At 56.2% G+C, this 27,245-nt stretch overlaps 3 protein-coding genes across 3 annotated transcripts; 2 read left to right on the top strand and 1 right to left on the bottom strand.

The window, feature by feature from the left end:
- Positions 1 to 112: 112 nt before the first annotated feature.
- On the bottom strand, positions 113 to 3,815 carry LPXN (leupaxin). Its single transcript, XM_026798415.2, has 9 exons — positions 3,680 to 3,815; positions 2,824 to 2,927; positions 2,656 to 2,711; positions 2,344 to 2,449; positions 2,120 to 2,269; positions 1,867 to 2,040; positions 1,047 to 1,128; positions 710 to 858; positions 113 to 629 (listed from the first exon to the last, which is right to left on the bottom strand). Exons 1-9 carry the CDS (start codon positions 3,690 to 3,692, stop codon positions 363 to 365), a joined length of 1,101 nt encoding a protein of 366 aa, XP_026654216.2. The 5' UTR covers positions 3,693 to 3,815; the 3' UTR covers positions 113 to 362.
- Positions 3,816 to 5,873: 2,058 nt separating this feature from the next.
- Positions 5,874 to 21,225, top strand: ZFP91 (ZFP91 zinc finger protein, atypical E3 ubiquitin ligase). The gene is made up of 11 exons (XM_074543529.1): positions 5,874 to 6,989; positions 7,658 to 7,683; positions 12,981 to 13,196; positions 13,399 to 13,435; positions 13,878 to 13,967; positions 14,302 to 14,424; positions 15,952 to 16,002; positions 16,535 to 16,613; positions 16,887 to 17,001; positions 17,498 to 17,597; positions 17,920 to 21,225. Exons 1-11 carry the CDS (start codon positions 6,643 to 6,645, stop codon positions 18,428 to 18,430), a joined length of 1,695 nt encoding a protein of 564 aa, XP_074399630.1. The 5' UTR covers positions 5,874 to 6,642; the 3' UTR covers positions 18,431 to 21,225.
- Positions 21,226 to 21,378: 153 nt separating this feature from the next.
- CNTF (ciliary neurotrophic factor) lies at positions 21,379 to 25,703 on the top strand. The gene is made up of 2 exons (XM_005495918.4): positions 21,379 to 22,350; positions 22,591 to 25,703. Exons 1-2 carry the CDS (start codon positions 22,237 to 22,239, stop codon positions 23,077 to 23,079), a joined length of 603 nt encoding a protein of 200 aa, XP_005495975.1. The 5' UTR covers positions 21,379 to 22,236; the 3' UTR covers positions 23,080 to 25,703.
- Positions 25,704 to 27,245: the final 1,542 nt, after the last annotated feature.

Raw genomic sequence — 27,245 nt, 5'->3', positions numbered from 1 at the left:
ATCTCCATGCCTCCCAGAGGTGTCACTTTGTGACAAACCCTGTGTATTTCCCAGCCCTCCCACCTTGCCTTGCACCCTTGTCCCCAAAGCCACCAGTAAGCAGAGAGAAGGCAGTACTGGGTATTTTATTGCATCAGGTCCAGGGAGCAGTGCCAGGGATGTCTTGCATCAGGTCCAGGGAGGGGGACAAGGAATGATGCCTGGCTTGGCAGACACAAGGCTGGGGACAGTTGGCTGAGCGGGACCAACACCAGGCATGTTGATGGGTGGGATGTGACGTGTGTTTGGGTCAGCAGATACAGTGCCAGGCATGTTGATGCTGGGCCCATGCAGGCAGGGAGGCTGTGCTGGGCACCTGGGGCTCAGAGGAAGAGCTTGTCGTGGCAGGGCTGGCAGTACATCTTGTCGCCATGCTCGCAGAAGGTGCCCTTGTGCAGCCGGCCCAGGCAGTAGGAGCAGATGAAGTGCTCGGGGTGGTACCTGCGCCCCGCGGCTGTGATGCAGCGCCCGCTGACAGGGCGGCCGCAGCTGTGGCAGATGGTGCCCTGCCGCTGGTGGAAGTGCAGCTCGCAGTAGGGCCTCCCCTCCAGCTCGAAGAAGGAGCCGCCTGTGAAGCCAGTCAGGCACTCCTGGGGGAAGGAGAGGGGAAGGCTGGCGTGGCCCTGGGAACACCCCTAGTACCTGCATCCATCCCCGCAGTCCCACTCACCGTGCACACGAAGCACTCGCTGTGCCAGACACCCTGCAGGGCTGACAGGTAGTTGTCAATGACAGGGCGCTCACAGCCCTGGCATTTGGGGGCGAACATGGCCAGGAAGTCCTGGTGGCAGTACGGCTTCCCATTGTGCTCCAGGAACCCTGCAGGGAGGGGATTGGGATGGGCACCCACGTGGGGATGGCTCACACTGGGGACAGTGGGACATGGTGGTACCCAGGACAGGAGGCAAGGGAGAGACCGTGGGGAGCTCTCTCATGGGGTGATAAGTGCAAGAGCAGGGATACCTGGGATGGGGGCAGGACCCCCACCCCTGTTCCCTGGCACATACCCTCATCTCCAAACACCTTCCCGCAGTGGGCACAGAAGAAGTGCTCGGGGTGCCAGGTCTGGTCCAGGGCCGTGAGGACTTTCTGCAGGAAAAGCCGAGGTGAGGGGGCTGGGGGGAGGCGGGACACAGGACAAACAGGTTGCTGCCAATGATTAGGATGAATATGGCGATTAGGAAGAATGGTAGGTGAAAAATTTTGTAATGTAGGGGTCCGAGGCCATATATCATGTTGCAAATTGTAGGCTAGATAGTGATATGAACAGTGTGATGGGGAAGAAGGTAAGGGAGTAGAAATCTGTTTTTAACTGATGGGGATTTTGAAGTTTATAATGAATTTTCATTCTCAGAAGGAGGTGAGGCTTTCTGTTCTGGAGTGGATGTAGATTGTTATTGGGATTAGGCTGATTAAAAAGGAGATTTTGACTGTGTTTGTAATTGTGTTGAGGGTGTTCTTGAGGTTGTTGGATAGAAGTGGAAATAGGATGGGGGTGGAGAGAGTTACTGGGGTTAAGAGTATGAATGTGTTTAGGACTAATGAGAGGTCCATTACTTTCACTTGGACTTGCACCAAGATGAGTGGCTCCTAAGACCATTGGATTACTGTTATCCTTTGAAAGTCAGGAGACTTAGGTTTTATACTCAGATACAAGCGCTAGCAGTTCTCGCTGGTTTTACCTCTCCTCGGCAGGTAAGAAGGGTTTAACTTCTATCTTTAGAGTCACAGTCTAATGTTTTGGTTGAAACTGTACTTGCATATGGGGATACCAGAGATCAGTTCAGGTTGGGAGTGGGTCCCTCACTCCCTCACTCCCTCCCTCACCTCGCGGATGGGGCCGGCACAGTAGGCGCAGCGCGGGGAGAAGGCCTGGTGATAATCCTCCTCGCAGAACGCCCGCCCGCCCTGCTCGAAGAAGGGCCTCTTGTCCAGCTCCTGCCCGCAGCGGGCACAAGTGAAGTGCTCGGGGTGCCAGGTTTTGCCCAGGGCTGTGAGCACCTGCGAGGAGGAGGCACGGAGGCTGTGAGGGCGTTTCCAGGGGATGCCCAGGGGTGCCAGGCTGGCAGTGAGGGCTCACCTTGCCAGCGATGGGCTTGCGGCAGGAGGCGCAGATGCCGGCGGGCGCGGCCACGATTCCCAGCTCCTGCAGGTCCCGCGTGAGGCTGTCCAGCATGTTGTCCAGCGAGGACTCCGTGGGCACCCCAGCTCCCTGCCCTGCCGCTGCCAGCTGTTGGGAAGGAGCATGGTGAGGTCTGGGTGAGGGCCAAAGCCCCAGCCCAGTGCCCCAGGGCCAAGGCTCACCTTGCTCTGCGTGTGGCCCAGATCGGCCAGGAGCTCATCCAGCTGCCGGGCGGCCTCCGTGTGCGGGGCTGAGGGGAGCAGCGGCTTTGGGACCGGTGCAGGGGTGCTGGGCATGGCAGAGAGGGGAGATGCTGCATGTCCACCCCAAAGGCAGGACCCTCCACCCCTGCCCACACAGCCCTTTCCCACAGGCCACCACAGGGAACAGTGCAGGTTTGCAGGATACAGTCTGTCCCAGGTGACCCTGCATGGCAGATCCCAGCAAGGAACAGACAGCCCCAGGTCGCTTTGCCCTCCCATGGCTGTTTTTACCTGTACACTGAATCCAAACCTTCTCCTGGAGGCTGAGCTTGAGGTGGCAGTGGCACCTGAAAGGACAAACCCTTGTGGCAGAGCCCTCAGGGTGCTCCCCTGGCAGCTTCCTCTGCCCAGCTCCACCGCCCCATCATGAGCTGGGGGATCTCTGTGCCCAGGCATTACCTTTGGGGCACCATGCTGGGCATCCTGGCAGGAGCTTGGTCCCTGCAGTGCACAGTCCTTGGAGGCCAGGCAGGAGCTCTGCTCCAGCTCTTCCAGCAAAGCATCTGCACAGAGACACCCAGGTCAGGCCCCACAGCCACCGGCTGCCCGCCCTGCAGTCTTGTACCACTCCCAAAATCTCAGGAGCAAAAGGAGTGTCACAGCAGGTCCTGCTGGCCAGCTGCCCATCCTGAGGAGCCCTGAACAGCCTCCCTGAGGCCCCTATGCCAGTGCAGGATGTGCCCACCTTCCCAAGGAGTGAGAGTGGGGCAGAGTCCTGCCCCCACACACCATCCCCGGCCAGCAAAGAAACCTCTGCCAGTCCCCAGCTTGACCCAGCATAAGCCCTGGCAGGAAAAGCTCACCCTGGGCCCATCCTGCGTGTCCAGAGCATCACTTCCCCCCAGGTGGGCTGAGCATTTTCCCTTTCCTCTTTCACCCCCCAGCCCTGGCTGTCCCTGACACTGGGAACAGGGGATGCCCCCAGCAGTGAGCCTGCTCCCCTGAGCCCAGCTCCCAGCCCAGGCCAGGGATGGCTCCCAGCTCCCGCTGGGTGCAGCCAGGGTTGTGGCGCTGCCTCAGCCCATTTCCTGCTCTCAGGATGGCTCCATTTTTGGCCAAGTGCTCGCTCAACCACCGACCCCATTGTTCCCTTGGGGTGGGGGAAGCACAGGAGGGAGCAGGGCTCAGGACGCCCCTCAGCGTCATCCCCTCCCGGCCCTGAGGTACAGGAAGGAAGAGGCTCCCCGGAGTAGCCAAAAATGTGACCCCAAGCCAGGCCTGGCTGCAGGATGAGCTCTGGAGAGGCCCAACTTACCCAAATCCTCCATCCTGCCTCAGTGTGGGGTCCCAGGGCTGGGGCAGCCTCCCGAGGTGCTGCGATGGCAGCGGAGGCTGCGCCGGCTCTGTTCCGGTCTCGCCTCCGCCCCCCGCGCCGGGGTTTGTCACCCAGGGTTTCCTCTGTGGGCTGCACACACCACGTGTGACGGGCACAGCTGGGGCACAGGCAGCCACAAATAGCCCAGGCTGGGGCTGAAGGGGGGAGAAACTGGCCTAGGGGCTGCTCATGGAGCTCCAGGAGCCAGGACGTGGATGTCCTGCTGAGCCAGGCCCTGTGCAGAAGCCACCAGCCACATGTGACAAGGGATGGTGTCCCTGTGCTGGTGGAAATGGCTTTGTGGCAGCATGATGGAGAAGTGCTGTCACCTTACAGCAAAGCCTTGCCTTTGGGGGACGCTTCTGGAGCCTCATCATCGATTCCCAGGTAACAGCAAATCGCTTTTTGGCAGAGAAATCTCCTGGAACTGCTGGGAGCAGAGAGTGGATGTGGAAACAGCTCGAAGGGACTGGGGGATGTTAATGCCAGAGGTGGGTGCACATGGCTTGGTGTGTGCTTTGGGCTCTGGTTTGGCTGTTTGCAGGAGGCAGCACCTGGTGAGTGACCAACAACATCTCTGTCACCTTGGCCACCAGCCCTGACAAAGCGTCACCAGGTCCTGGCTTGGCTCCTCTTTAGCCCAGCCGGAAAAACCTCGGGAGCAAAGGCTGAGAGCCACAGACTCCATCCAGCACCCACAGGGGTCAGGCTGGCCCTGCCCTGCCCCGCTCCTGGGCACTGCTGAGCCCCTCAGTTGCCACCTCAGGGTCACTTCATTCCTGACTCCATTTTGTCGCCTGCTCACAGCAGGGACATCCAGGCCAGCCCCGCCTCAGGAAAAGGCCCCGGGGCCACCAACCCGCAGTGTCCGGGCTGTTTCAGGCCAGGAATGCTGAGAGCCCCCCAAAGCCCAGAGGAGGCGCTGCTGCTGTCACTGCTGGGGCTGCCTGGCCGTGGATCCTGGTGACAGGCCTTCCCTTTCTGCACTCCACAGAACCTTCCTGCCTGCGGAAGGTTTTGGGCTATTTTTAGCTTTCTCAGTGATTTAGTGATGTGCGAGCCCGAGTGCACACGAGCATCTGGAGCTGGAATAACTTAAAACTTGTCCTTACAGAACCCAGAGGCCAGAGGCTGAGCTGTGTCGTGCCCTGAGCTCTGCTCCCCTTTCCAACAGGAATGAAGTGACCCCAGCCTTGCCTGCAGAGGGGGAATCGGTCATGACAATGGCAGGGACAGGTTGGCACGGGGCTGACAAAAAGCAGGGACAGGAGGAATCCCTGTGCAAGGATCCTGAAGTTTTCTTTAATGCAAGGACATTCTCCTCCTTCCCAGGGTCTGGCTCAGGGGAACGTGGCTCTCCACAGTGCGGAGGTTTATTAGCACACTCTCAGGAACTGTTGGACACACTTTTATTTTCTAGGAACATGGCAGAGCTCAGGATTTGAAATGCAGAAGCAGAAAGGATTTGAAATGCAGAAGCAGAAGGGAGCAGCAGGCGCTCGGAGCCCTCTCACTGCTGGGAACCAGTTCAGCAAACAGGATTTTCCAGCTAAACGCTGCGGGCTCTTTGAACCCCGGCGATTTTTGCTTTTTGTCTCCCGAGGGAGGATGAGGAACACCTTGTTCTGGGTAAGTGTCACCCTTTGTTCTCCTGTCATAAAGCACTGGGTAAGAGTGGCCAGACCCTCCTCTCCAGAGCACACCCCAGTCCTGCTCCCCGAGGTCCTGGCCTGGTGTCACATCTTACTCGGTCCAAAAGCCACCGAGGCGGCTGGGACAGCAGGGAAGGGGACAGAGTGGCGACCATGAGCAAACCCGCTCCCGGGTGGCGCCTTTAGCGTCAGCGGGGGCGAAGTTTTGGGGTTTTGTGTGGGTTCAATGCGTTAGTGCAGTTCCTGTGGGACAGTCAGGCGTTGCTGGAGTTGTTTTGGGGGGGACTCGGGCCTTGGAGACCACGGGAGCGGGTGTCCCCGCACAGCCGCTCCCGGGGTTCCTGCCCCGGCGCCGTTCGCGGCGGAGACGCAGCCGGGAACGGGCGCTCCCTCAGCTCTGGTGGAACTACAACTCCCGGCATGCCCCGCGCATGCGCGGCCGCGGGACGGAAGCGGGCGGGGCCAGGGCTGTGTGCCCCGCCCCCCTTGCGCCGGCCACCATTTTGTCACCGACTTTCACCCGCCGCCCGACGGGGCGTTTTTTTTTTTCTTAAAGGAGAAGCGGTAGCAAAAAGGGGCCCGGCCGCCAGGCCCCGCCGGTACTACGGGTGGCGCCGCAGCCCCGCGGCACGGAGCAGCCGCGTGGGGCGAGGCGGCGAACGGCTTCCCCTGCCAGGCCTTGCCCGAGGGGCAAAGGGGCCAGGGGCAGGCGGAGGGGGCGCAGGCAGCGGCGGCGGTAGGGAGCCCTGCGGAGCCGGGGCCTGGGCGGCGGCTCGGCGGCGGACGGGCGGTCCGGGCGGAGGGGCCTGCGGGGCGGCGGCCGCGGGGGCCGCGCTCGAGTGGGCGCCGAGCGGGGCCGGCCGGGGGGGGAGCGGGAGCGCGAGAGCAGCGGCCGTGGCAGCGCCTGCGCGAGAGGCGGCGCGAGTCCGGGGCGCGCGCGGGAGTAGCGCGCTGATTGGTCGCTCAGCGGTGGGGGGGCGGGCCCCTCCCCGACCGGGCCGCCCATTGGCCAGGCGGCGCGAGAGCGGCGGGGAAAGGAGTGAGCGCGGCGGGCGGGGGCACTCGGGCCTGAGGGGCAGGGCCGTCCCCCGAGTCCCGCCCGCGGATTGGTGGTCGCGGGCAGGGGGCGGGGCGCAGGGGCCGCGCGTGAAGGCGGGCGGCGGCCGCTGATTGGCCGTGGGCGGCGGGGGCGGGCGTGCCCGGCCGAGGGTGGAGCGCGGCCGTCCCGGCCCCGCCGCCGCCGCCGCCCCGATGCCGGCGGGCACCGAGCAGCCGGGGGGCGCCGCCGCCGAGCCGCCGCCCGCCCCGGGACCGCCGCCCGCCGCAGACCGACCGCCAGCTTCGGGCCGCCGCCGTCCGCCACCGTCGCCCGCCACCGATCAGGGGGAGGAGTCCGGCGGCAGCCGGGTGCTGAGGGGCGGCCGGGAGCGCGGCCGCGCCGCTTCGGCCGCGGGGGGAGCTGCAGCCGCCGCCGCCGCGTCCCGCCGCCGTAAGGCCGAGTATCCCCGACGCCGGCGGAGCAGCCCCGGGGCGCGGCCCGCCGCCGAGCAGCCCGCCGCCGAGACGCCGCCCGCGGCCAGGAAGGCCCCCCGGGCCGGGTGAGTCCCTGCAGCGCCGGCTCCGCCCGCGCCTTCCGGGGGTCGCGGCCGCGGGGGGGGAAGATGCGGCCTCTGCCCGACCCGCGCGAACGGGCCCAGGCCCCGGGGCCGCCTCCGGCCGCGGGGTGCCCCGCGCCGCCGCCCCTTTGTTCCGGCCGGGCTGGGCCGGCCCCGCCGGTCCCTTCCCAGGAAGGGCCGTGTCCCGGGAATCGCCGGCTGCGCAGCGCCCTCGGGCAGCGGCCGCTGTCCCGGTGCCCCGCGGCGCCAGCGCGGTCCGGCTCCCTCTGCCAAAGGTCCGGGTGAGGGAGGCGGTGGGATCCACCTTCCCGGGAGGAGAGGCTGCGTTCGCTGCACCTTCGGTCCTGAGCGGGACAGCGGAGCCTTCGGAAGTGCAGCTGCTCTCCCCTGTGCTAAGCACAGATCCCCCCTGGATCAGTCATAACTGACCTGGGCATGGCTGGGCCTTTGCTGCTGGATATTCCTGTAGTTCCCCTCAGCTTCCTGCGGCTCAAACAATCCACCTCGGCATGAGGGGTTGAAAACAATGATCTGATAGAGAGGCACCGCGACTTTGGGGAATTGGGGCTCATCTCCACGCCATTGAGTTCCGTGTTGCTGCCCATCCCATCGAGTCTGGCTCTTACACTTGCTTTTGTGCTTTTTTTCAGGTCCGCAGATAAAGTCGCTGGTAAAGGTAAGAGTTGAATTATTCGCTCCTGGTGTTGTGTTCCATCTAGAAAGTCTGGGTTGTCCCATGGGTTAGCCCAATCCTCTTTTTGGATCTTCCTTTCAAAGAATGTTTTAGTGCTGGGTGATGTGCAGTTTCTTTCTGAGTCTCTCTCAAGACTGTGGAACTGTGATAAGCTGCTGCTGTTGGCATGTGCCCAACCTGCAAAATCTCACTGTCCCAAAAAGCACTCAGGTTTCCATGGCTGTTGGAGTGTGAGGCTGAGCTGCTCCATGGTTTGACAGCTCTTGTTGCACAGCAGTCCCAAGTAATTGGCAAATCCTGAGTTCACTTCTGTTCTGTGCTCAGAAATATAGGAGTAGATCCTCAAGAGACCTGGGATAGTTGTGTGGAAATTAGAATATTCAGATATTCACACTTGTTATTTTCTAGCTTAGTGGATTATAGAGTTTTTAGGCTGATGTCTTCAGGAGTGAAAGAGAAGATTATTTATAACTGGGGGCGTGAGTAGTGTCTGAACACAAAAGCCCCAGCTGTGGGAATCTGCAACCTGGAGCAGAACTTTTGTTTTCCGGTGCACACTGTGAACTTTGTGCACTTATTTAACAACTTCTTGTTAAAAAAAAAAAATGCCCAAAAAGCAAAAAAAAAAAAAAAAAAAACCAAACATTAGAGGGCTTTTCTCCTTACCTGGTGATGACTTCTGAAACAGATCCAAGCAGAGGGCTTTGTGTAGTGTTGTTTTGATCTGGCACCAGAGAATTGTGGCAGAATGAAGCCCTGAGGAAAGGAGGTCACACACACACCTGTGCCCATGAATTCCCCTTTCTGCTGGAGCTGTCTGGGTTTGTTTGCCAGCAGCTCTGTCTCGGAGGCTGCTGTTATTCTCGTGTTTTGGTAACTCTTTAGCTTTCCTCCTGCAAGGCTTTATTCCATCTGGGTGTGGAAATCCATCGTGGTTCCAGCTGGCAAGGTGTGTTTTTACAGACTGAAGCAGAATTAACCACTGTGTGTGGAGTCCAGATCTTGTGTGCATTTACCCCTCACTGTGTACAGGGTAGGCAGCGTAATGTCAGAGCTTCAGCCTTTTATGTCAAAGCACAGTTGCTGAAATGTTTAAAAAAGTTTGGCTTTGTATGTTTATAGAGTTAAGGCTTGCTTTTGGTTTTGATTTAAGTAGAAATATTTATTGGCAGTGGTAGAAAATGGGCAGAATATTCCCATTTTTACTCAGGAAGTGAAAGTTGTCAGACTGAAATTCCTGGGTTTGGGAGCTCTCTGCACTCAAGCCATTTTAGCCTTTAACTTGGCCTCTGAGAGTTTCAGCTGTGCTTCAAGGTGAGAGTGGGAAAGTGTTTGTTAAACTTCTGGGGCTCTTTTTTTCCCCAGTTAGATTTGCAGCCAAAATGACGGTAGGGATAGTTGCGTGGAAATTGGCACCGGGAAGTGCTGATTCTGGGCCAGAGGAAATCTGTGCCGTGGGGGGCGGGGGTTGTTTGTTTCTGGTTTGTTTTTAGTCCACAGGAGCACAGAAGTGAGGAAGCTGCACTCCTGTGTCTTGGCTGCACGCTGGATGGAGCCCTTGTGCACCTTGTGCTGCTTGGGGAGGACCTGGAAACGGGCTGAGGAGTGTCTTCCTCCTCCTTCCTTCCTTGGACAGGTTGTGCAGGAGCAGGGGGGGCTTCCTCCTCCTCCTCCTCCTCCTCCTGTTGGGCTTTAGCAGAGGTTTTTGAAGGAGACAGAGCAGTGTGAGCAAGCAGCAGCTTTCCTTGCACAACAGAGGTTTTGGTAGCCAGGAGCCCCCTGTGAGCCTGGAAGGCACAATCCCGTTTTTCCTTTCCCCCTTCATGGAGCTGGATAAGGTGCTGAGTGGTTCTGGTGAAGGTTTGGAATTCTGTGCTTGTGTTCCCTGATACAGAATTGATTTTTTTTTTTTTGCATTGCAATATTAGCCTGTACTGTCAACTGCTGTATCCAGTTTGGAATATTCCCTGAGACAACCATGGTTCAGAGCCATGGGATCAGGCTTTTCCTGCATCCCCTGGGCAGTGCTGGCTGTGCAGGTCTGACAGGGAGTTTGGAGGGAGATGAGAGCCAAGGTGTGTGTGTTGTGTTGTGTCACAGCCCGAGTGTGACTGTCACCACGGGGCAGCTGCAGTGTCAGCCTGTGCTCCCTGGCTATTCCCTGTTGCCTGCTTAGTCATGCAGTTGCAGGATTTCCCAATGTGTGCCTGCAGGAATATTGGATGCATAAGTAGAACGTTTAATCTCAGCTTACAAATGAATTTGTGTAGCTGCAGTCGCTGTGTAGCAGAATTCACGTCTGCCTTCCCACAGCGCTCTGTATCCTTGTGGGAATAATTTTCATTTTAGTCAGGAGAGGTTTTGCTAAGAAAACAGTTAGGTTTGGCAAATTTTAAAAAAAGATGGAAAACTTTGAGACTCAGGAAATGGTGAATGGGTTTGTACAGAGAAGACTCACATTATACCTTAGAATTTCATTCTTAATGCTTCATGCTCCTTTTGGGAGTTTTGCTTTCCCTTAAGGCTTTGTCAGTGTTTGGAGAAAGTAATGCCGTTATTTAAAACCAAACCTTATAAAAATGCACTGAATTTAAATAGCTCAGACTGCCCAAGGATTTTCCTGTATCCCATCTGTACAGTTCCACACTGCTCTGGTGGGGAGGAGCCCTTTGGATGGAGCTTTGCACTTGGATATTTTTCCTGAGTTTCATTTTTGTCCATGCTATTATGAAACCAGGTGTTTGGTGCCTTACCCACTGTGTGGTTGCTTCCTTCAATCCCAGAGGTGTGCATTTGTTGTGGTGCATTTATTTTTATAGCAGCTTTTTAACTTAGCAATTAATAGTTTATTTTCTTTTCACCTAATTGCACACATGTATTTTCTGAAATTGTCTGCAGGTCAGTAAGAAGCTTCCAAATGCCTTATAAATCAAAGTTCAGCTCTCTTGAAAAGCAGACCAGTGCCCACAGTCTTGTCTTTTGGTTGTCTAAACAAAGCCACAACTTCACTGTGTCCTTCCAGGTTTCCTTTTCTTGTCCCTTCTCCCAGGGACTGGCATTCACTCACGATTTTTAATCTATTTTTGATGAAGGAAAAAGAGACAAAAGCTTATTCCAAATCTAGGACTTCCTTTATTTTGGGCAAGGGCTTTGGTGATGGCTGATTCCAGCTGTTCCTGCAGCTGAACACTTGACAGACAGAAGTTTCCTTGGATAGGGACCAGGGACCATGTTGGGAGGGTCTGGAGTCAGGAGGTTTTTCAGCTGCCAGCTCTGTATCACTGTGAGCTCTGTGGCAAGGTAAATAATTGATACATCTCCTAAGGATGGGGTTTGGGAGGTACCTGGGTATTCTCAGTGTGTAAAAATGCCCTCAATCTGTTAGACAGGCTGAAGCAGAGGAAGTAAAAGGAGAAATCCTGGGAAAAGGTTTATCCCAGACCTTCACTTGAGAGGAGGGAAGCAGAGCTGCTGGGTGAGGGGTGTGCTCTGTCCAGGTGTGTTCTGAGGCAGGTCTGCTTCAGCTCTGCAAGCCTGATTTTTAAAATTATAATTATCATCAGCTGAATGCCTGATCTTCTAAGGGAATACAGCTCTCCCAGAGCAGCAGTGTGTGCTATCCCTGGCAGCACAGTAGTGGTTGAGGGGGGAATTTGTAGAGGATGGTTTCAAGTGTCTTTGGGTTTGGTTTGGCATTCACAAATGAGATGTTCACCATGAGGACTGAGAACATGCAGCAGTCACCTTGAGATCTGCCAAAGAGAGCCAGGAGGGTGCAGTTCACGCTCTGATGGTGAGGTTTATACGTGCAAGACAGCAGCTTGATGGTTTACAACACTGTGATGCCTCACATCCGGGATTCCAGTCAGGCTTTTCCAGCCAAATGTTGCTTATTCCCACCCTGTTAATCAAGGATCAGACAGTGAGTAATGCAGAGCAAACTACATGCTAGGAGAAAAAGGATCATTTGGTTCAGAAGGCTTGATGCAAAACTGGAGATTGCAGGCTGGGAGGAATCAGAGAGGTTGTGGATTGCTCATCCCTGGAAGTATCCAAGGCCAGGTTGGACAGGGCTTGGAGCAGCCTAGGGGAAGGTGTTGGTGCCCATGGCAGGGGTTGGAATGAGCTGAGATTTAAGGTCCCTTCCAACCCACACCATTCTGTGGCCAGCTGTAACATTTCAAAGGGCGTTGAGTTCATGAAGGCCCAGTGTCACAGCAAGTGCCAAAAAGTGAGATCAAATGAACTGTACTCGGGAATTTTAGTTTTTAAGGGATTAACTTGCTCACAAGATATTTCAGTCAGTTCTGTTATCTTGCCAGAGCATGTTTGGAGACCAGCCATGAGGCAAAAGGAAACCACCTGTACAAGCTGTAAATAAGTGTGGAGGCCTCAGGCTAACAGCATCTGTGATGCTTTTTGCTCTAGCACAGCACCAGAGACATCCAGCTCAGATCCCTCAGGGATATTGCCAGGTGTACAATTCCAGTGAAGTATATGTTTGGGGAATTCTCTAAACATGACTTTTCTCATGGCCCAACTTTGAAGCTGGCCTTTCATAAAGCACTTGCTGAGCTTTATGAGTGTCTCTTGTGCTTAGAGCCAGCAAGCCAGCAAATCATAGTCTTAGAAGCCTTTATCCAAGGGAAATAGAAGCTGCTTTTAAATGTTAGTGTCTTTCTTTGGAGGGAATGTGAGGAGAGTTTTAAGGGAAGGTCTGCTGAGGTGAGGGCCTGGGGAGTGTCCTGGCTCAGCATAGAGGGCTGAGCAGGTTCCCACAGCCGGCAGTGACACCTTGGGTTTTAGCTTTTATATTTTTCACATTCTCTGCTAGGTGGTATGTAACTCTGAAACTTCATATTAGGTGTTAGTAAGTTCTCTTCATAGGGTAGTTTGACAAAACAATCCCTTCCCAGCTAGAGAATCAAGGACAGACATTACCCAAAAAGCACAAACAACGGTGAAGAGAAGGGGGCAAGCCATGGGGGTGAGACTAACCTGGAGCTGTAACTGGACAATTGAACCCAATATGTAGATGAACCAAAACTTAGAAAAGTGTAAAAATGCATGACCAGGAACCATTGTTGGATTCATCCTGGGTGTAGCCTTGGCCAGGCTCTTGTGCTGCCCAAGGTTTTATCCATTTAGCTCTGTCTAGTGTCTGTTCCAGATCAGCCTTTCTAGGCATCAGCAGGGGCTGCTGTGATTTAAGGTGTGATGTCATGAGGGGATTTAGGCATTTTGTGCTCTGATGAAACACACTGCACTGGCTGTTGCAGCTCCCAAAGAAGAGAAGGAGGAGGAGGAGGTGTCTGGCACGCTCAGCCATGGCTCTCCCGTGGGCACGGCGCGGCCCAGCCGGAGCTGGCGCAGCAGCCGGGCCGCGGCGGCCGCCCGCCAGCGCGACCCCGACGGCTCCCGCGCCTCCCGGGCCAAGGCTGCCTCCCTGCAGCTCATCTGCAAGTCAGAGCCCAACGCCGACCAGCTGGAGTACGGTACGTGCCGCGCGAGGCCCGGGGACAGTCAGGGCTGTGGGCGTCGCTCTGGGCGTGTGGCTGTGCTGGCGTGGTGCTGCTTGTCACGGGTGCCTTCTGCCACCAGCACTCCCGGCTCTGAATGTCGACGGAGGTACCGTGAGACAGATGAGCTCACTGCAGCGAACACACTTTGAAACCTAATGGTGACTTTTCCTTTCAGTGGTCACAGACGAGCATCAGTCTCCAGATGGAGTCAGGTAGGACATGTTGTTTTGTGGTGTTTCTTCCTAGTCGGTGTCTCAAGGTGGGCCTGAGTCACTTGCAAATTACTGTTAGTGTGAAATGATCCATGGGACTGACAGTAGCTCTGTCTCCTTTGGCCCCTTGCTGTTGCAGTTCCAGTATGCAAAAATGTCAGGAGATATTGTGGAGAAACGGATAGTAAGATTTGATCTGGGCATTCCACCTGGTAGCTTTGTTGCTGTGGGTGGGTGAGGACACAGCTCTGCCTGCCCTGTTCTGGTTGTCACTGTGCTCCTTGGTCAGTGCAAGCTGTTACCATTCCCCAGTCACGCTGGATGAGGAAGTGCAGTGTAATATTGTCCTTCCCATCCTGAGGAAAGGTGCACAGATATTTTTCTTGCATTAGTGGCCAAGCTGTTGCTGCCAAAGTCCTCTCTTCTCCTTTTCTCCCAACAGCGATGATGATGAGGAGATGCTCATCAGTGAGGAAGAAGTTCCCTTCAAAGATGATCCCAGAGATGAGACCTACAAGCCCCACCTAGAGAAGTATATTGGATTATGTAATTACTGGGGGTTTAGACCAAAAAAACATGGGCATGTTACCTGAATTAGCTTAAATGCCCCAAAGCACCTGTGCTAGTTCATCTGCTGGAATGGTTCTAAACATTGCCTGCATTGGCCAGAACTGTTCTCTCAGGTACTGAAGCCTTTAGAGCCTTGCTGGCTGCTGGCAGCTTCCCTGAGCCTGGTTCTTACTTCTGCTTGAAAGTGGGACTTGAAGGACAGTCCTAAACTTGGGTCCAGTTTTTGTTGAAATCTTTGTAAAAAGCAGGCAGTGGGATGAGTATTGGAGTAAGGTGTTGTGTTTGTGTCTTTGTAGGGAAGCACCAAAGCAAAGGAGAAAAGCTAGCAAGGGGAAGGAGGAAAAGGAAAGGCAGAAAGAGATTAAAGTGGAAGTGAAAGAAGAGAATGAGTTTCAGGAGGATGAAGAACCACCAAGGAAGTAAGTAAACTCTGCAGTTACAATGCCAGTGTGTGCTGTGTGTTTTGCATTCTTGCTGGTGTACAACAGTGTTTAATTGTTGTTGGCTCCCCCCATCCCCCTCCTCCTCTGGGCCTGACAGCTGATGGGGCAGCACTGTTTATCCTGTGCCCTCACATCTTGCCTGTCTTCAGCCACAAAAAACATCAGAGTTTCGCTTAAGTGGAGGGGTTTTTCATCATGCTGTGGTTAGTCAGCCTCCCTGGGTGTGACCACACAGTGGGAAATACTTCAGGGTGTCCTTACAATGGGTTCCTTGTGATGCCTCAAGTGGATCCCGAAAGCCAGTGGGAGAGGGCAGCATTCCTGCTGTGTGCTGGGGGCAGACACTGGGATGTCTTGTTACTGGAATACCTTGTGTGTGTGGTCAGCGTCCTTTTTGTACAGTTAGGGCTTCACCAGAGGTCAGGAAAATCAGCTGTTTTCCCCTTGCTTTTGAGAAGTAAAACAACAAACTTTTGCCACCCAGGCAGTCACCAGTGGCTGACACCTTCTGGTGTGTGCTGTCCCTGGAACTCCTGGCTGAAGCATTCCTCCTGGCAACACAGGGAGATGGGTTTATGTGGCTGTGTCAAAGCCATTCTTTGGGATAATGTGAGGGGAAAAAAAGAAAAAGGAGCTGGTTTTGTACCTCAGCTCCTCTCTGAGTGGTTGGAACAGCCTGGGCTCCCTCTGCTGACCTGCTGCACACTGGTGGTGTAATTCCTCTTGCTGTTCCTGAGCTGCTGCTGATTCACAGTGGAGAGGAGTGAGGAGGCTGATATTTTGAGAACATTTTTGTCTGTTGGAGACTGCTTTCTGAGGCTTGAGGTTTTGTTGTTTGAATCAGACACTACTTTCTGTGTGTAATAAAACCTGTGGCTGTTCTGAGGGCTTGGCTTGAATGCTGAGTGTGTGTTCAGCATGTTCCTGGCTTGCCATCAATACAGATGTCTCAGTAGAGTCTAGAAAATACTTCCATCAGTCTGCTCCAAGTGTCTCTGCAGCAATGGGATCAGGCAGGCAGAGCTGGGCAGAGCTGGGACTTGGGAGGCTGCAGTTTACATGTGAGCACAGGTCTGCTGAGACAGAGCCTAGATTTTTGTCTTGACAGGTACAGAAGCTGCTGTGGCTAATTCAGAGCCCTGTAAAATAGCTACTGGATCATCAATCCTGTTCTTCCTGATCAGGCAGATGGATGTTTTCCCATGGTGTGGAATGTTCCCCAACAGAGCAGAGGAAACAGGGTGCACTGTCGGTTCTAGACCGTGTTGGCAAAATACATGTTTATGAAAAATGCAGTAGGAAATGGGAAGTATTGAGAGAGCAAACCACGTGAAGCATTTATTTCTCTGGAATTCTCCATCTTTTGAATCTGTCTCCAACTTGATCTCAGTTTTTTTTCTAGACCATGCAGTTCATGAGGCAATACAGCATACACTTCAAAGTCTCTGCCCACTGCTAATGTAAAGAAGCTTCTCTCAGTTCTGTTTTGTATCCCTGTTACAGGAGGGGAAGGAGGAGAAAGGATGACAAGAGCCCAAGGCTGCCCAAGAGAAGGTAAGTGATCCTCTCAACCTAGTTCTGTTCTGCAGACTTGATTTCTACATGCAGACAAGGATTTTCCCAAAGCCATCTCTCTGCCTTAAAGGGAATAAAAACCAAAACCAGCAGCATGCCTTGTCTTCCCTTTTCTCCTTCCCCTGTAGGTGTTGTTTTAATTTCTTCCAAGTGAACCAGCCCCCTGCCCATTTCTCAGTTGATCCCTCTTGTGGCATTGCCCAGCAGTAAGGAGTTGCTTTGGGAATTCTGGGTCTCCTGAGGTTTTCCCAGCTCTAGGGAGAGCCCTCAAGTAGTGGCAGGAGAAGAAGTGGCTCTTGGACAGCAGTTGTGTCACAGCCCAGGCAGGGATTTTGGAGCAGTGGTGCTTTGCTGTGCTTGCACTTGTTATTTGTGGCATGAGACACATCAGCCCCTCACAGACACAGAGAATTGTGATTCTAAATAGAATATATAGAGAGTCTTTATCTGTAGAATCAGCTGACCATAGAAGCAGCCAAGCACTCTGCCCCTCTCCTTGCTGATTTCCCAGGAAGAAGCCCCCGATCCAGTATGTGCGCTGTGAGATGGAAGGCTGCGGCACGGTCCTGGCTCACCCACGGTACCTGCAGGTTGGTGGGGCTCTTCACTCCCTCTGTGGCACCTGGGAGGGCAGGGAGGGGGTGCTTGGAACAGGCAGCTAAGCCTCCACTGGCACTCACACCCCTTCCTGATGCTGTCATTTTGGAAGGCTTCATTGTGGCCAGTAGCCATGTGTGTGTCTGTCTGTCAGGTTGCTGCGTGTCCATGTGTGTTTTATTTTCCAGTGGGGCTCTAAACTTGAGTGAACCTCAGCTGTTCACTCAGCCATGAACAGTCTGCAGACTTCCACTCTTTCTTTCCAGCATCACATAAAATATCAGCACTTACTGAAGAAAAAATACGTGTGTCCTCATCCCTCCTGCGGTCGGCTCTTCCGGCTGCAGAAGCAGCTCCTGCGGCATGCCAAACATCACACAGGTACAGCGGGTGGGAAATAGATGCAAACTCCTCTTCAGGTCAGTGAACAGATAGAGGGAAAATGGAAAAGCCTCTGGGACTTCTGCAGAGAGTGAAGCCAAGTCAGGTGGCATAGATTTGCAGCAGCAGCAGGGTATTACTGAATTCTGGATTACCATCTTTTAAGCAAATGAAAGAAATAGACTATAGAGGTTTTAATTCTCCTTCTGGCAGCCATCACTCAGGAGCTCTGTAGAGGAATAAGCCTCAACAGATAAAGTCTGATTTATCCCAATTTGCCAGTCTTTCAGTTTTGGTTGGAGTGGATAATTAGCTCTTAGGAGAGTCTTAATCGTGCCTCGCCTCTCCAGATCAGCAGCTGTGCTGTGTTGTGGGACACCTCCTCTTCCCAGAACTTGTAGCTCTGCTCCTTGGGCAGCTTTACCTGCACCGCTGGAGAGTTGGGAAAGGGGGCAGGTCTGTGGGAGAGCAGTGCTGCAACTGTGTTGTCTTTCAGATCAAAGGGATTACATCTGCGAGTACTGCGCCCGGGCCTTCAAGAGCTCCCACAACTTGGCAGTGCACCGCATGATCCACACGGGCGAGAAGCCCTTGCAGTGAGTACCTCTGCCTGTGCCTCGCCCTCCTGCTCTGAGGGACCCCCAAAACACCCATTTCAGAGCAGCTCTGAAGTCAGCCTGGAGCCTGCTCCTGGTGTCCCAGCTCTCTTTGAACACACACTTGTGTCACCGGCTCCTCGGGGCCGTGTCTTGGTGTGGATCTGGGGAACGTAAGCCCTCAGGAAATAAAATCAGAGCTGGAGCTGCAGTGACATTAGCGAGGCCCTGCTGTTCTCCTGAGCTGCCACCTCACTACTATTGTCCTTAGGAGCGTGTGTGGATGGCCCTTTGTTGTGACCTCCTCATTGTCCTCTCCCAGGTGTGAGATCTGCGGATTCACCTGCCGGCAGAAGGCTTCCCTCAACTGGCACATGAAGAAGCATGATGCAGACTCCTTCTACCAATTCTCCTGCAATATTTGTGGCAAGAAATTCGAGAAGAAGGACAGCGTGGTGGCCCACAAAGCCAAGAGTCACCCCGAAGTGCTCATTGCTGAAGCACTGGCTGCCAACGCGGGTGCCCTGATCACCAGCACCGATATCCTGGGCACTAATCCCGAGGCCATTGTGCCACCCACAGATGGCCAGGGCCTCCCGCTGCTCCCCGACCCCCTGGGCAGTGCTCCCCCAGCAGATTGCCTGCTGCTGAGCCCAGAGGGGATGCCAAAGCCCTACTGTGGCGGGGCAGAGCGCGTGAGCCTGGTGGCTGACGGCAAGCTCTTCGTGGGCAGCGGCAGCAGCGCGAACCCGGAGGGGCTGGTCATGAACACAGAGATGCTGGGAGCCAGCACGGAGGTGCTCATTGAAGATTCAGACTCCACTGGACCCTAGTGGCAGGGGAGCACCTGGGTGCTGGGACAGTTGGGACTCTGTATTTAAAAGGAAAAGGAAAAAAAAAAAAAAAGGAGGAGGCACTTACTGAAAGAGAGGAAAGTTAAACAAAACTTACAATACTAGTAAATAACTGAAGGGTCTGCTCCCCTCCAGCGCGGATCACAGCACATCCTCTTTCTCCCAACCACTTCTCTCTCTCCCGCAGCCCCTCTGTGGAAAGGGGCACGTGCTGCCATTGCCAGAGCAAGTTGGATTGAGCGGTGGATTTCTCCAAGGGAGGGGGCACTGCCGAAACCCCTCGCTCTACCCCAAAGCAGTTGTTGCCTTTCTGGCTCCTTGGCATGGCCCCACTGGCAAACTAAAAAGCGTTGGACGTGCTCTGGAGAAGTTCCTTAGGACTCCCTCTGCCCCTGGTCCCGACTTCTATGCACCACTGCACTCTGGTCCTTGCAGTCTCCTCCTTCCTGGCCGGGGCTGGGAGTTTGGCACTTTAGCCCCTCGGCAGGGTGAGCTGTGAAGCAGCAGTGCACATCCCGCTCCCACCACGCTCCCCTGCTCCAGCCCTGGCAGGAAGTGGAGGGAGGGAACGCCCTGGCTCGTAGATCATGTTTGCTTGGAGAGGCCCGGGGGCTACAGGAGCCCTGCGTGGGAGAGGCAAGGAGGAGCATCCCAGTTTGACGACAGTAATTTGCACTTTGAACATGCTTCGTTTTTGTGTTGTGGTAACAAGATTCCTTATTTATTGTTTAAAAAAGGGTCGGTATTTTTTAGTTCTGTTCTTAGGGGCGGGGGTGGAAGGGGTTCAGGCTGTTTCCCAGTAGGCTCCAGTGCAGGGAGCTCCAGTGCCATTGTGCCAGCAGCTGGGAGAGCTGAGGTGAAGGCAGCGCTCTGGAGTCAGATGTGTCTTGCAGCTTTTGCAGAGTAGAGGGAGAGCCCCTGGAGAAGAGCCTGTGTGCAGTGGGAGTCTCTGCAGCAGCGTGTTAGCAGGAGGATGAGGTGAGTGATGGGCTGTCTCTCCCTCCCAGCTCCGGGTGAGCTCCTTGCATTCAATGCCTGTTTTGCCTCCAGCCTTTTGGGGAAGGACGTTGTTAGCCAGGAACTTGTGACTGGTGACTTTTGGGACAGCCCTGAGCTACTTGCTGCTGGGGGATGTGGTGCTCCTCATCCAACTCTGCCTCTCCTTTCCAGGTCTAGACAAAGACACAGTTAGCAGGGACTGGATATGGTTTTCTCAGGCTTGTTTATCCAAGGCAATAGATTGATGTGGGACTATGGGCTGTCAGCTTTTCTCCCTGCCCTCATTTTGAGGGGGGATTGTGTAGCCGTGTTCTGAAAGCTTCTCTTTTCTACACAGACACCCCAGCTTTCCCTGAAACGTGGCTGGTCAGGTGTTGCCTGCTGGTGTAGTTAGGGCAGCTTTGAGCCCTTGGAAAAGTTTACATAGGATAAGATGTGTCTGCTATGGAGACTTGGATTTTTTTTTTCTCTTCTCTGAAACTTTGTGTGGAGATTCAGTGGCCTTGCATTCGTAGCGGTTTTGGAAGAGGTGAAGAATAACCTGTTTTTTGTTTATTTGCTTGTTTTTTGGTTGGGTTTCTGGGGTTGGGAGCAGAGCTGAAGTATCTTGTCTGAGCACAGGATCAGCTGAGTTGGTGTGTAGCACACAGGAGCTTGTTGAAATCGGGTACCTGGGGGTCTGGAAAACCGCAATAAAATGTGGAATTTAATTGGATTAACAGGAAACTGACTCTGAACACCCACTCTGTCCCCTGTGACGCCTGGAAATCCAGCTGTGGCCCAAACATGCTGGCTTTTCTCAGGCTGTTTGTCCTGGTTTGCCCCCTCCCTCTCTCCCCTCCTCCTCCCCCTCGCACTGATACCTTTGTCAGAGCAAGTCAAGCACTTCCTGGTGTAGGGGCGGGTGGAGGCTGAGCAGTCCCGTGCCCTGGGCGTGGGCATCCCATGGTCGCGCTGTGGCAGCAGCCTGGCTCACGGGAGGGCCCAGCACACCTGGTGGCAGGTCGGTGGTAGAATGGTGTTAAACTAAATCAGTTCCTTCAGTCGAGATGATCCAGTGTCTTGCTTGGATTGCTTTACTGTGGTTTCCAGCAGGAAACTTTCCGGGTGGCAGCTGGTCCCCTCCCCTTGCAGGCTAGAGAGGGGCAGCACTCTGGGGACACTTGGTGGCCCTCGGGGCAGGTTGGCTTTGTCCTTCTGACATGGTGCTGCTGGAGCTGTGTCTCTGCTGGCCCCTGTGCCTGTGGGAGGTGCAGGCTGGGCAGAGCCTTGCACAGAACACTAAAGGAGAGCTCGGGGGTTTGTTGGTCGAGGGATGGCACTAAAAGGCCTTTGGGCCAAGGGCTTGCTCAGCTCTGGTGACCCAGCACTTGGCACCAGGTTGGGGGAGGCTGCCTCATCCCACGTCCGCCCCAGTGGAGCAGGGTTTGCCCCTGGCTGCACTTCTGGGATGCAAAATCAAACATTTCCTTTGCTTCCCGGCCTGGACACCTCTGATCCCTGCCGCTCCCTGCCTTGTCCTTCCATGACACCTCTTGTAGCTCTCCCTTTTCTTTTTCTGGCCGTGGCCAGGTGCCTGTCTGTCCTCTAACCACAGCCTGCTCGCCCCTGATGCAGGAGAGATGTGTAGCTCCCCTCCCATGCCCCTCTGAAGCCCTAAAACTGACACAGCCTTCCTGCAGCTCCTCCTCCCCTCGATGTCTCTCCTTCACTCGCATGCAGTTTGCTTCAATAAATTATTGTAGTAGTTTGCAATAAACTTTTTTGTATTTTTTTCCCCTGTATTTATTTTTTTTTCTCCTCCCGGGGAGGGATTGGAGGGGGCACGAGGCCCTTTGGCACGGGCAGCACTTGAGAGGCCCTGGGCGACTGGGCTGGGGCTGGGGGCTGCTCTGGCCAGGGGCTCCCCAAGCTCAGCAGCTTCTGCAGTAGCCATGGGGTGGCAAGGGGGCTGCTGGGCATATGGGGACACCCCAGCCCTGGGACCCCCAGCCAGGCACACTGTGGTATTCATGGGAAGCTGCTTTTCAACTCCTGGGGTTTTTCTCACTCTTGATCTGGGTAATGCATAACCAAAATAAACATACTGAGGAAATACCAACCCAACCCGAAGGGCTGTTTTTGTCTTGGTGTGTGCAGCTCACCTGTGGCGTGGCTGGTGTCGTTCTGGGGTGGTTGGGATATCTTTCCTTATCTGCAGCCCCTCTTTAGGGCAGGACTCCTGGGGAAAGGGGGGTTAAAAGCATCTGGCACGGATCCTTCTGCCAGGGTTGGGGTTGCAGTTTGGCTTGGGGCTGCTGCGGGATCTCCAGCCTGGGGGCTGCCCTCCAGCATTGCTTGGTCCTGCTCAGGCTCCAGCCGGCTGCCGGGCTGAGGTGTTGAGCAATGTCCGGGCTTTGCTCGCCTCTTCCCGGCAGTGGTTTCCCGCGCTCTGGAATGAGCCGAGGGCTTAGCGTGCTGCTAATCTCACTGTGTGGCTGGGAGGGAGGAGTGGGGCAGCCGGGGCTGGGAGCCTGTTGCTGCTGCGCCAGACAGTTCTGGGCAAGGCACTCGGAGTAGCGATGCGTGGGGGAATTAGGGAAATAATCTGTCGCTGTTGATCCCAGAGGCGGGAATTTGCAGCGTGGTGCCAGGCCCCAGGCACGGAAGAGGGGGAGAACCAGGCCAGCGGACGTGTGAGCGGAGCTCCCGGCTGGAATGCACCAGCTCAGCAAGGGATTGTCCTCGGCGGGCCGGGCGGCTGCTGCCGTGCCCGGAGCCTGGTGGCCGTGACAGCTGCCCGGAGCATGGCGGCCGCAGAGAGCCCCTCCGCTGCCCTCCGGCGCCGCGACCTCTGCAGCCGCGGCATCCGCCTGGCCGGCAAGATGCGCGCGGATGTCGTCGACCTCCTGGACGCCTACGTGAGTTTGCCCTGCTCCTTCTGGCTGCTCTGGGGCTGGGAGCACTGCTGGGATCTGGGAGCTGTGCTGGGGTGTGAGGACTGACCCACGGCAGGGATGGGGCACGGAGTCCTGCCGGATCCCGGCCTGCTCACACCTGGGCAGGACTCGGGCGACTTGCACTGCCCTGACACCCTCAGGGCTGGGGATCCCCCCACGTCTGTCCTGCCCCGCTGATCCCCCGCGGGTCTCACCCTGCAGGTGGAGCAGCAGGGCTTGGACGCCTCGGCCAGTGTGGCGGCAGTGGAGGGGGTGCCGCTGGCGGCGGTGGAGCGCTGGGACGAGCAGACGGGCACGCAGCGGCTGCTGGAGAACCTGGCGGCCTACCGGGCCTTCCGCGCCCTGCTGGCCCAGATGCTGGAGGAGCAGCGGGAGCAGCTGGGCGAGGCCGACGCGGGCCTGGGCCGGGCGCTGGCGGCCGTCCTGCTCCAGGTCTCGGCCTTCGCCTACCACCTCGAGGAGCTGCTGCGGCTGGAGAGCCGCGGGGTCCCCGGCGAGGAGGGGGATGAGGAGGAGGAGGACGGGCCGCCGCCCCCGCCGCGCCTCAGCCTCTTCGAGCAGAAGCTGCGGGGCCTGGGCGTGCTGCGGGAGCTGGCCCAGTGGGCCGTGAGGTCCGTGCGGGACCTGCGGCAGCTCGCCAAGCCCAGCCCGGCCACCGGCGCAGCCCCCGGCCTGGCCGAGAGCCCCTGAGGCCAAGCACGGGGGGGGGGGGGGGGCTTGGGTGCCCCTGCGGCTCCTCGCCCACCCTCTCAGAGGGCAGCTGAGAGCGAAAGAGGGGACGTGGAGGGGAGGGACCGTGCCATTAATCCCCATGCTTTTAATGCTGCTCCCCGTGGGGAAACTGAGGCACAGGCTGCAGTCTAGCCTGGAGGGAGCAGGGATCCTCAGGGGTCCTTGGGCTCTTCCTGCTGGACACTTGAATTACCCTCAGGAAGCAGCTTTGCTGCTCACCCCAGGGCCTAGAGTCATGAGAAGCAGCACTGCCCTTCCCTTTGGAATTTGCACACTGCTATGGCATGCAGATGCTGCCTTGGGGCTCTTGTGGATGCAGGGCAGGAGCCAAGGGGCAGAAGAGCATCACCGGGTGAAAGGAGTCTTGGGACCTGCCCCCAGCTACAAGGCACAAGGCTTGGCCTCCTGCACGTGGACTCTCCTTCTGCCCAGCTTGGTTGGCTGCTCATTGAATTTCTGCTCTAACTGCTTGGGGCTTTTTGGGGAGGGGGGGGGGAGCAATCAGGAGGGGGAATTCTTAATTGCTTGGACATGATAATGGAGAGGATCTTTTAACTGAAGGGAGAGAAGCCTTCTCTCTGCAAGGGGGTTAGTGCCTGCAGGGCTTATTTTAGGACTGGGAATGGCATGGGAGAACCTAAGAGCCCCAACCACATTGCTCATCCTGTGGAGTGGTGGGATGTTCCACAGCTTCCTGGGCCACGGTTCTCCTGCCGACTGGATGTGATGGCTGCTGTGTGAATAAAAGGGCTGGGAGATCTACCAGGGTGATGTACTTCTTGGGGGAGGTGGGGCAGCTTACCAGGGAGGCTGGGCTGCCCAGTTGCCCCTCCAGGGAAGGGTCCATCCCTGTGGGGTGAGAGGTTTGGGGGGTGCGACCCACTGGGAGGTCATGGGGGAGACGAAGGAGCTGGGGATGAAGGAGATGGTGGGAGGATGAGGAGGAGATGGTGGGTCACTGGGGTTGTGCCCTGTTCTGGTGTGGCCCTGCCTTCTTCCCTGGCCTGTGAGAGGACAGGTAGCGTGGGGGGAGCCCGGGGCCACAGAGCAGGGAGGAGGCTGGGGACGTGCCCGGCCGGCCCTGCACAAAGCGGCTTTGTGGTGGCAGGTTGGGACAGCGCCGGGCACAGCGCCTGCCCAGCACCAGCAGCGCCTGCACGGGCACGGGGCCTCTGCGAGACAAAGAGCAGCCCCAGGCTGAGCCCCCAGTGCCATCCTGCCCACCCCACCGACCCCACAGGGCTGCAGGGTTGGGGCAAGGGTGGTTTCATGGGGCCTTTTGATGGTTTTTTATCAGTGGTGGCTGAGAGGAAGAACCTGCACCTTCTTCATTGCCGCTTGCTGCCTGCCCTCAGCTGCCTGCAGCTCAGACTGGATTATTTCAATCTTTATGCTTCCCTGCACTGGGGAATAACAATTTATGGCCATTATTTTTTTCAGGATTAGTCAAAGCAAGTCTCTTTTCTGACAAGTGTTTTTCTTGCCTGCTGCTGTGTGCTTGAAGCCCAATGCTCTTCTGCCCTTGCACCCTCCAGCTCAGCAGTGGCCGGGTGCTCACGCCCTCCTCACCTTCCCAAGGGTGGCCAGGGACATCTGCAGCGTGTCCTTGAACCTCACCACCCGGCCAGGTGGGAACAGACCTCTTTTCTCCGGCAGCACAGGCCGGGTACGAGGTGACCTTCAGATCGCAGGGAGCCGGCCAAGGCTGCAACCCGATCCTCCCACCTCAGCTGCTGGCAGAGAGCTCAGCTCGGGGCTGCGCTTGCACTCCAGGCTGAAAGCAGCAATGGAGACCCAAGGTGGACCGTGGTGTTGCCCCAGAGATTTCCCTGGGCTTTTGCAACCTTCCTTACTCCTTCCCTGTTACCTTGCCAGCTGGGTGCACCTGCATTTGTGGAGCAGCCACCGCGCTCGGGAATGGCCACCCTACCCAGAAACAATGGGAAAAAGCAATCCATTAATCCAAACCTCCAGGCCTTGGCTGAGCTAGAGGCTCCAGCTCTGGGCCTTTCCCTGCCAGCCAGCCCCCGCCGTGCCGTGCAGAGGCGGTGACGTCTGAGCTGGCTGGGGTTTAATGCTATTTTTCAGCTGCAGCCCTGAGGGAATCACCAGTGAAGTGATTTGGCGAGGACAAGTGCGCCCGACAGCTGAGCTCCCGTGGTGCCAGGAGGCCCTTGGATTTGCTCTGCCATGGATTGAAGTGAAGTTGATCCGAGTGGGTGAAGGCAAACGAAGCTGTTCATTTTGGAATCAGAAATTAGGAGTTTTAGGGGTGGACAGTTGTACCCGTGTGGTTGATGCTGCTGAGGACCCCTGCAGTGGCCTCCTGCAAACTGAGAACCCACCACAACCATCCAGCTTTGTGCTTTGGGAAGAGAGAAGGGATTTGTAGCGCTGGTGGGAACAGGGAACTGGGAATAGGGGGAAGGAGGGAGGGAGGGGTGCACTCCCAAATTGCAGCAGGGATGCAGCCACCAAAAGCAACCCATGGACGTGTTTAATTTCAAACTAATAAATGTTTTTAGGGCTTAATGTGTGGCTGGGCACACTTTGTGGGGTTGGAAAGGCTTCGAGCTGGCTGAGGCTGCTCCCTGACCTCAGGCCTTGGTGCTGGGTGAGAATGGATTTGCTCCTTGCCCAGAGGCCGGTGGGATTCTGCTGTGCTGGTCCCACTGCTTCACCCACGGGCCCACACCAGTGTTGCAGTGCTGGCTTCTGACTTCTTTATCCTGAGCTGGAGCAGAGGTGGGTGGATATTCACCAACACTTTCCTTTTTTAATAGCAGGAAAGCCTTTTCCTCCTGTCTGAGTCAGTGGAAAGGATTTCCCCGGGTTTCCCCCGTCGTAGCCTTGGCTGCACTTGTCTGCTTCAAAGGAGCAGGTGAAAACCCAGAGGAGTGGCTCTCTGTGGCTGTGCTGCTTTCCTGGGAAGGGCCAGGAGACTCCCTTCTTGCAAGAAAATGTGCCTGAAGCGTAGCCCCATGTGTATATCCAAGTGTGAGCTGGAAAAAGGAGAACCTTTGTGGTTCACCTCATCCTCTCTCACCACAGTGCCTGCCAGCTGGCATCACCGCAGTCAGTCCCCACCTGTTCCCCCTTTCCCTTCCCTTCGTTTTTTCCTCTCTTTTGGATCTTGTCTAATGGTTTCTCACAAGCGCCTCTGGCAGGCACTCAGCAGGATGGGCAGTGCCTGGGAAACAGGTTTGTCCAGAGAGGAGCTCCACCACCTGCCTGGGGATGAGCTGCCTGCAGGCTGAGGTGGACCATGGACTGGGGGATTTCCTGTGCTGCCAAGCCTGGGGCACAGGGGCAATTTGCACATTTCTCCCGAACCAGGAAAGTCCAGGTGTTTAATATACAAGGAAATCAGTGTTAGGTGTGTTTGAGCACAGGAGCACAAAAAGGATGAGACCAGTCTGTCACCAATATCCTGTCATTCAGGGCTGTCCTGGGAAGCTGCTTATGGGGCTCTGTGGGAGAACAAGCTCAGGAATGTTTTTCTGGCCTGCTGGGAAGGGCCAGCGCTGGCTGCTCCTGAGTCTGAGGGTTGCACAGGGTTTTGCACGTCACAGCAGGGGCAGCCAGGCAGCTGGGAGAGCTGGGGTGCAGGAGCTGGGGTTACAGCCCACGTGCCCTCAGACATGAGGCAATTTTGGGCTTTGAAACAATTTTTGTGTGTCATGGGTCATGGGCAAGAGCAGCCCAGGGGGCCACTTCCTGAAGAAGCTCTTGGGCGACATTTCTATGACACAGCACATGGAGCAGTTTCCCTGTGACCCACCAGCACCCTGAGTCTCTGCTGGCAGGCAGCGACTGGGGGTCTCCACAAGGATGGGACACCAGGGACCCCCCGGGCTGCACACCTGGTTAGGGGTACGGGGGGCCTGCAGGGTGGGGGTACAGGGACACTGGGAGGGGTCCCAGGGGAGCAGGGTGGGGGTATGGGGACAGTGCGGACCCGGGATGCAGCACAGGGGTACGGGGACAGAGCGGACCCGGGGTGCAGCACAGGGATACGGGGACAGTGGGAAAGCGGGATGCAGCACAGGGATACCGGGACAGTGGGAGATGCCCCGGTGCGGGATGGGTCCCTCGCTCCCCGCGGGTCGCTCGGTGCCACCGGG

The sequence above is a fragment of the Zonotrichia albicollis genome, chromosome 6, assembly GCF_047830755.1.
Source record: "Zonotrichia albicollis isolate bZonAlb1 chromosome 6, bZonAlb1.hap1, whole genome shotgun sequence".
In the NCBI taxonomy this organism is placed as follows: Eukaryota; Metazoa; Chordata; class Aves; order Passeriformes; family Passerellidae; genus Zonotrichia; species Zonotrichia albicollis.
This window is presented reverse-complemented; position numbering and strand designations above follow the sequence as displayed.

What these genes read in the sequence shown, in the direction of transcription:
- CNTF (XM_005495918.4), top strand. Translation starts at nt 22,237, where the DNA reads ATGGCGGCCGCAGAGAGCCCCTCCGCTGCCCTCCGGCGCCGCGACCTC. An exon ending in TCGACCTCCTGGACGCCTAC is followed by an intron (nt 22,351 to 22,590) that starts GTGAGTTTGCCC and finishes CTCACCCTGCAG; the next exon opens with GTGGAGCAGCAGGGCTTGGA.
- LPXN (XM_026798415.2), bottom strand. An exon ending in GGTTTGGATTCAGTGTACAG is followed by an intron (nt 2,450 to 2,655) that starts GTAAAAACAGCC and finishes TGCCATGCCCAG; the next exon opens with CACCCCTGCACCGGTCCCAA. An exon ending in GCAAGCCCATCGCTGGCAAG is followed by an intron (nt 2,041 to 2,119) that starts GTGAGCCCTCAC and finishes TCCTCCTCGCAG; the next exon opens with GTGCTCACAGCCCTGGGCAA.
- ZFP91 (XM_074543529.1), top strand. Translation starts at nt 6,643, where the DNA reads ATGCCGGCGGGCACCGAGCAGCCGGGGGGCGCCGCCGCCGAGCCGCCG. An exon ending in AGGAAGGCCCCCCGGGCCGG is followed by an intron (nt 6,990 to 7,657) that starts GTGAGTCCCTGC and finishes GCTTTTTTTCAG; the next exon opens with GTCCGCAGATAAAGTCGCTG. An exon ending in AGATAAAGTCGCTGGTAAAG is followed by an intron (nt 7,684 to 12,980) that starts GTAAGAGTTGAA and finishes TGGCTGTTGCAG; the next exon opens with CTCCCAAAGAAGAGAAGGAG.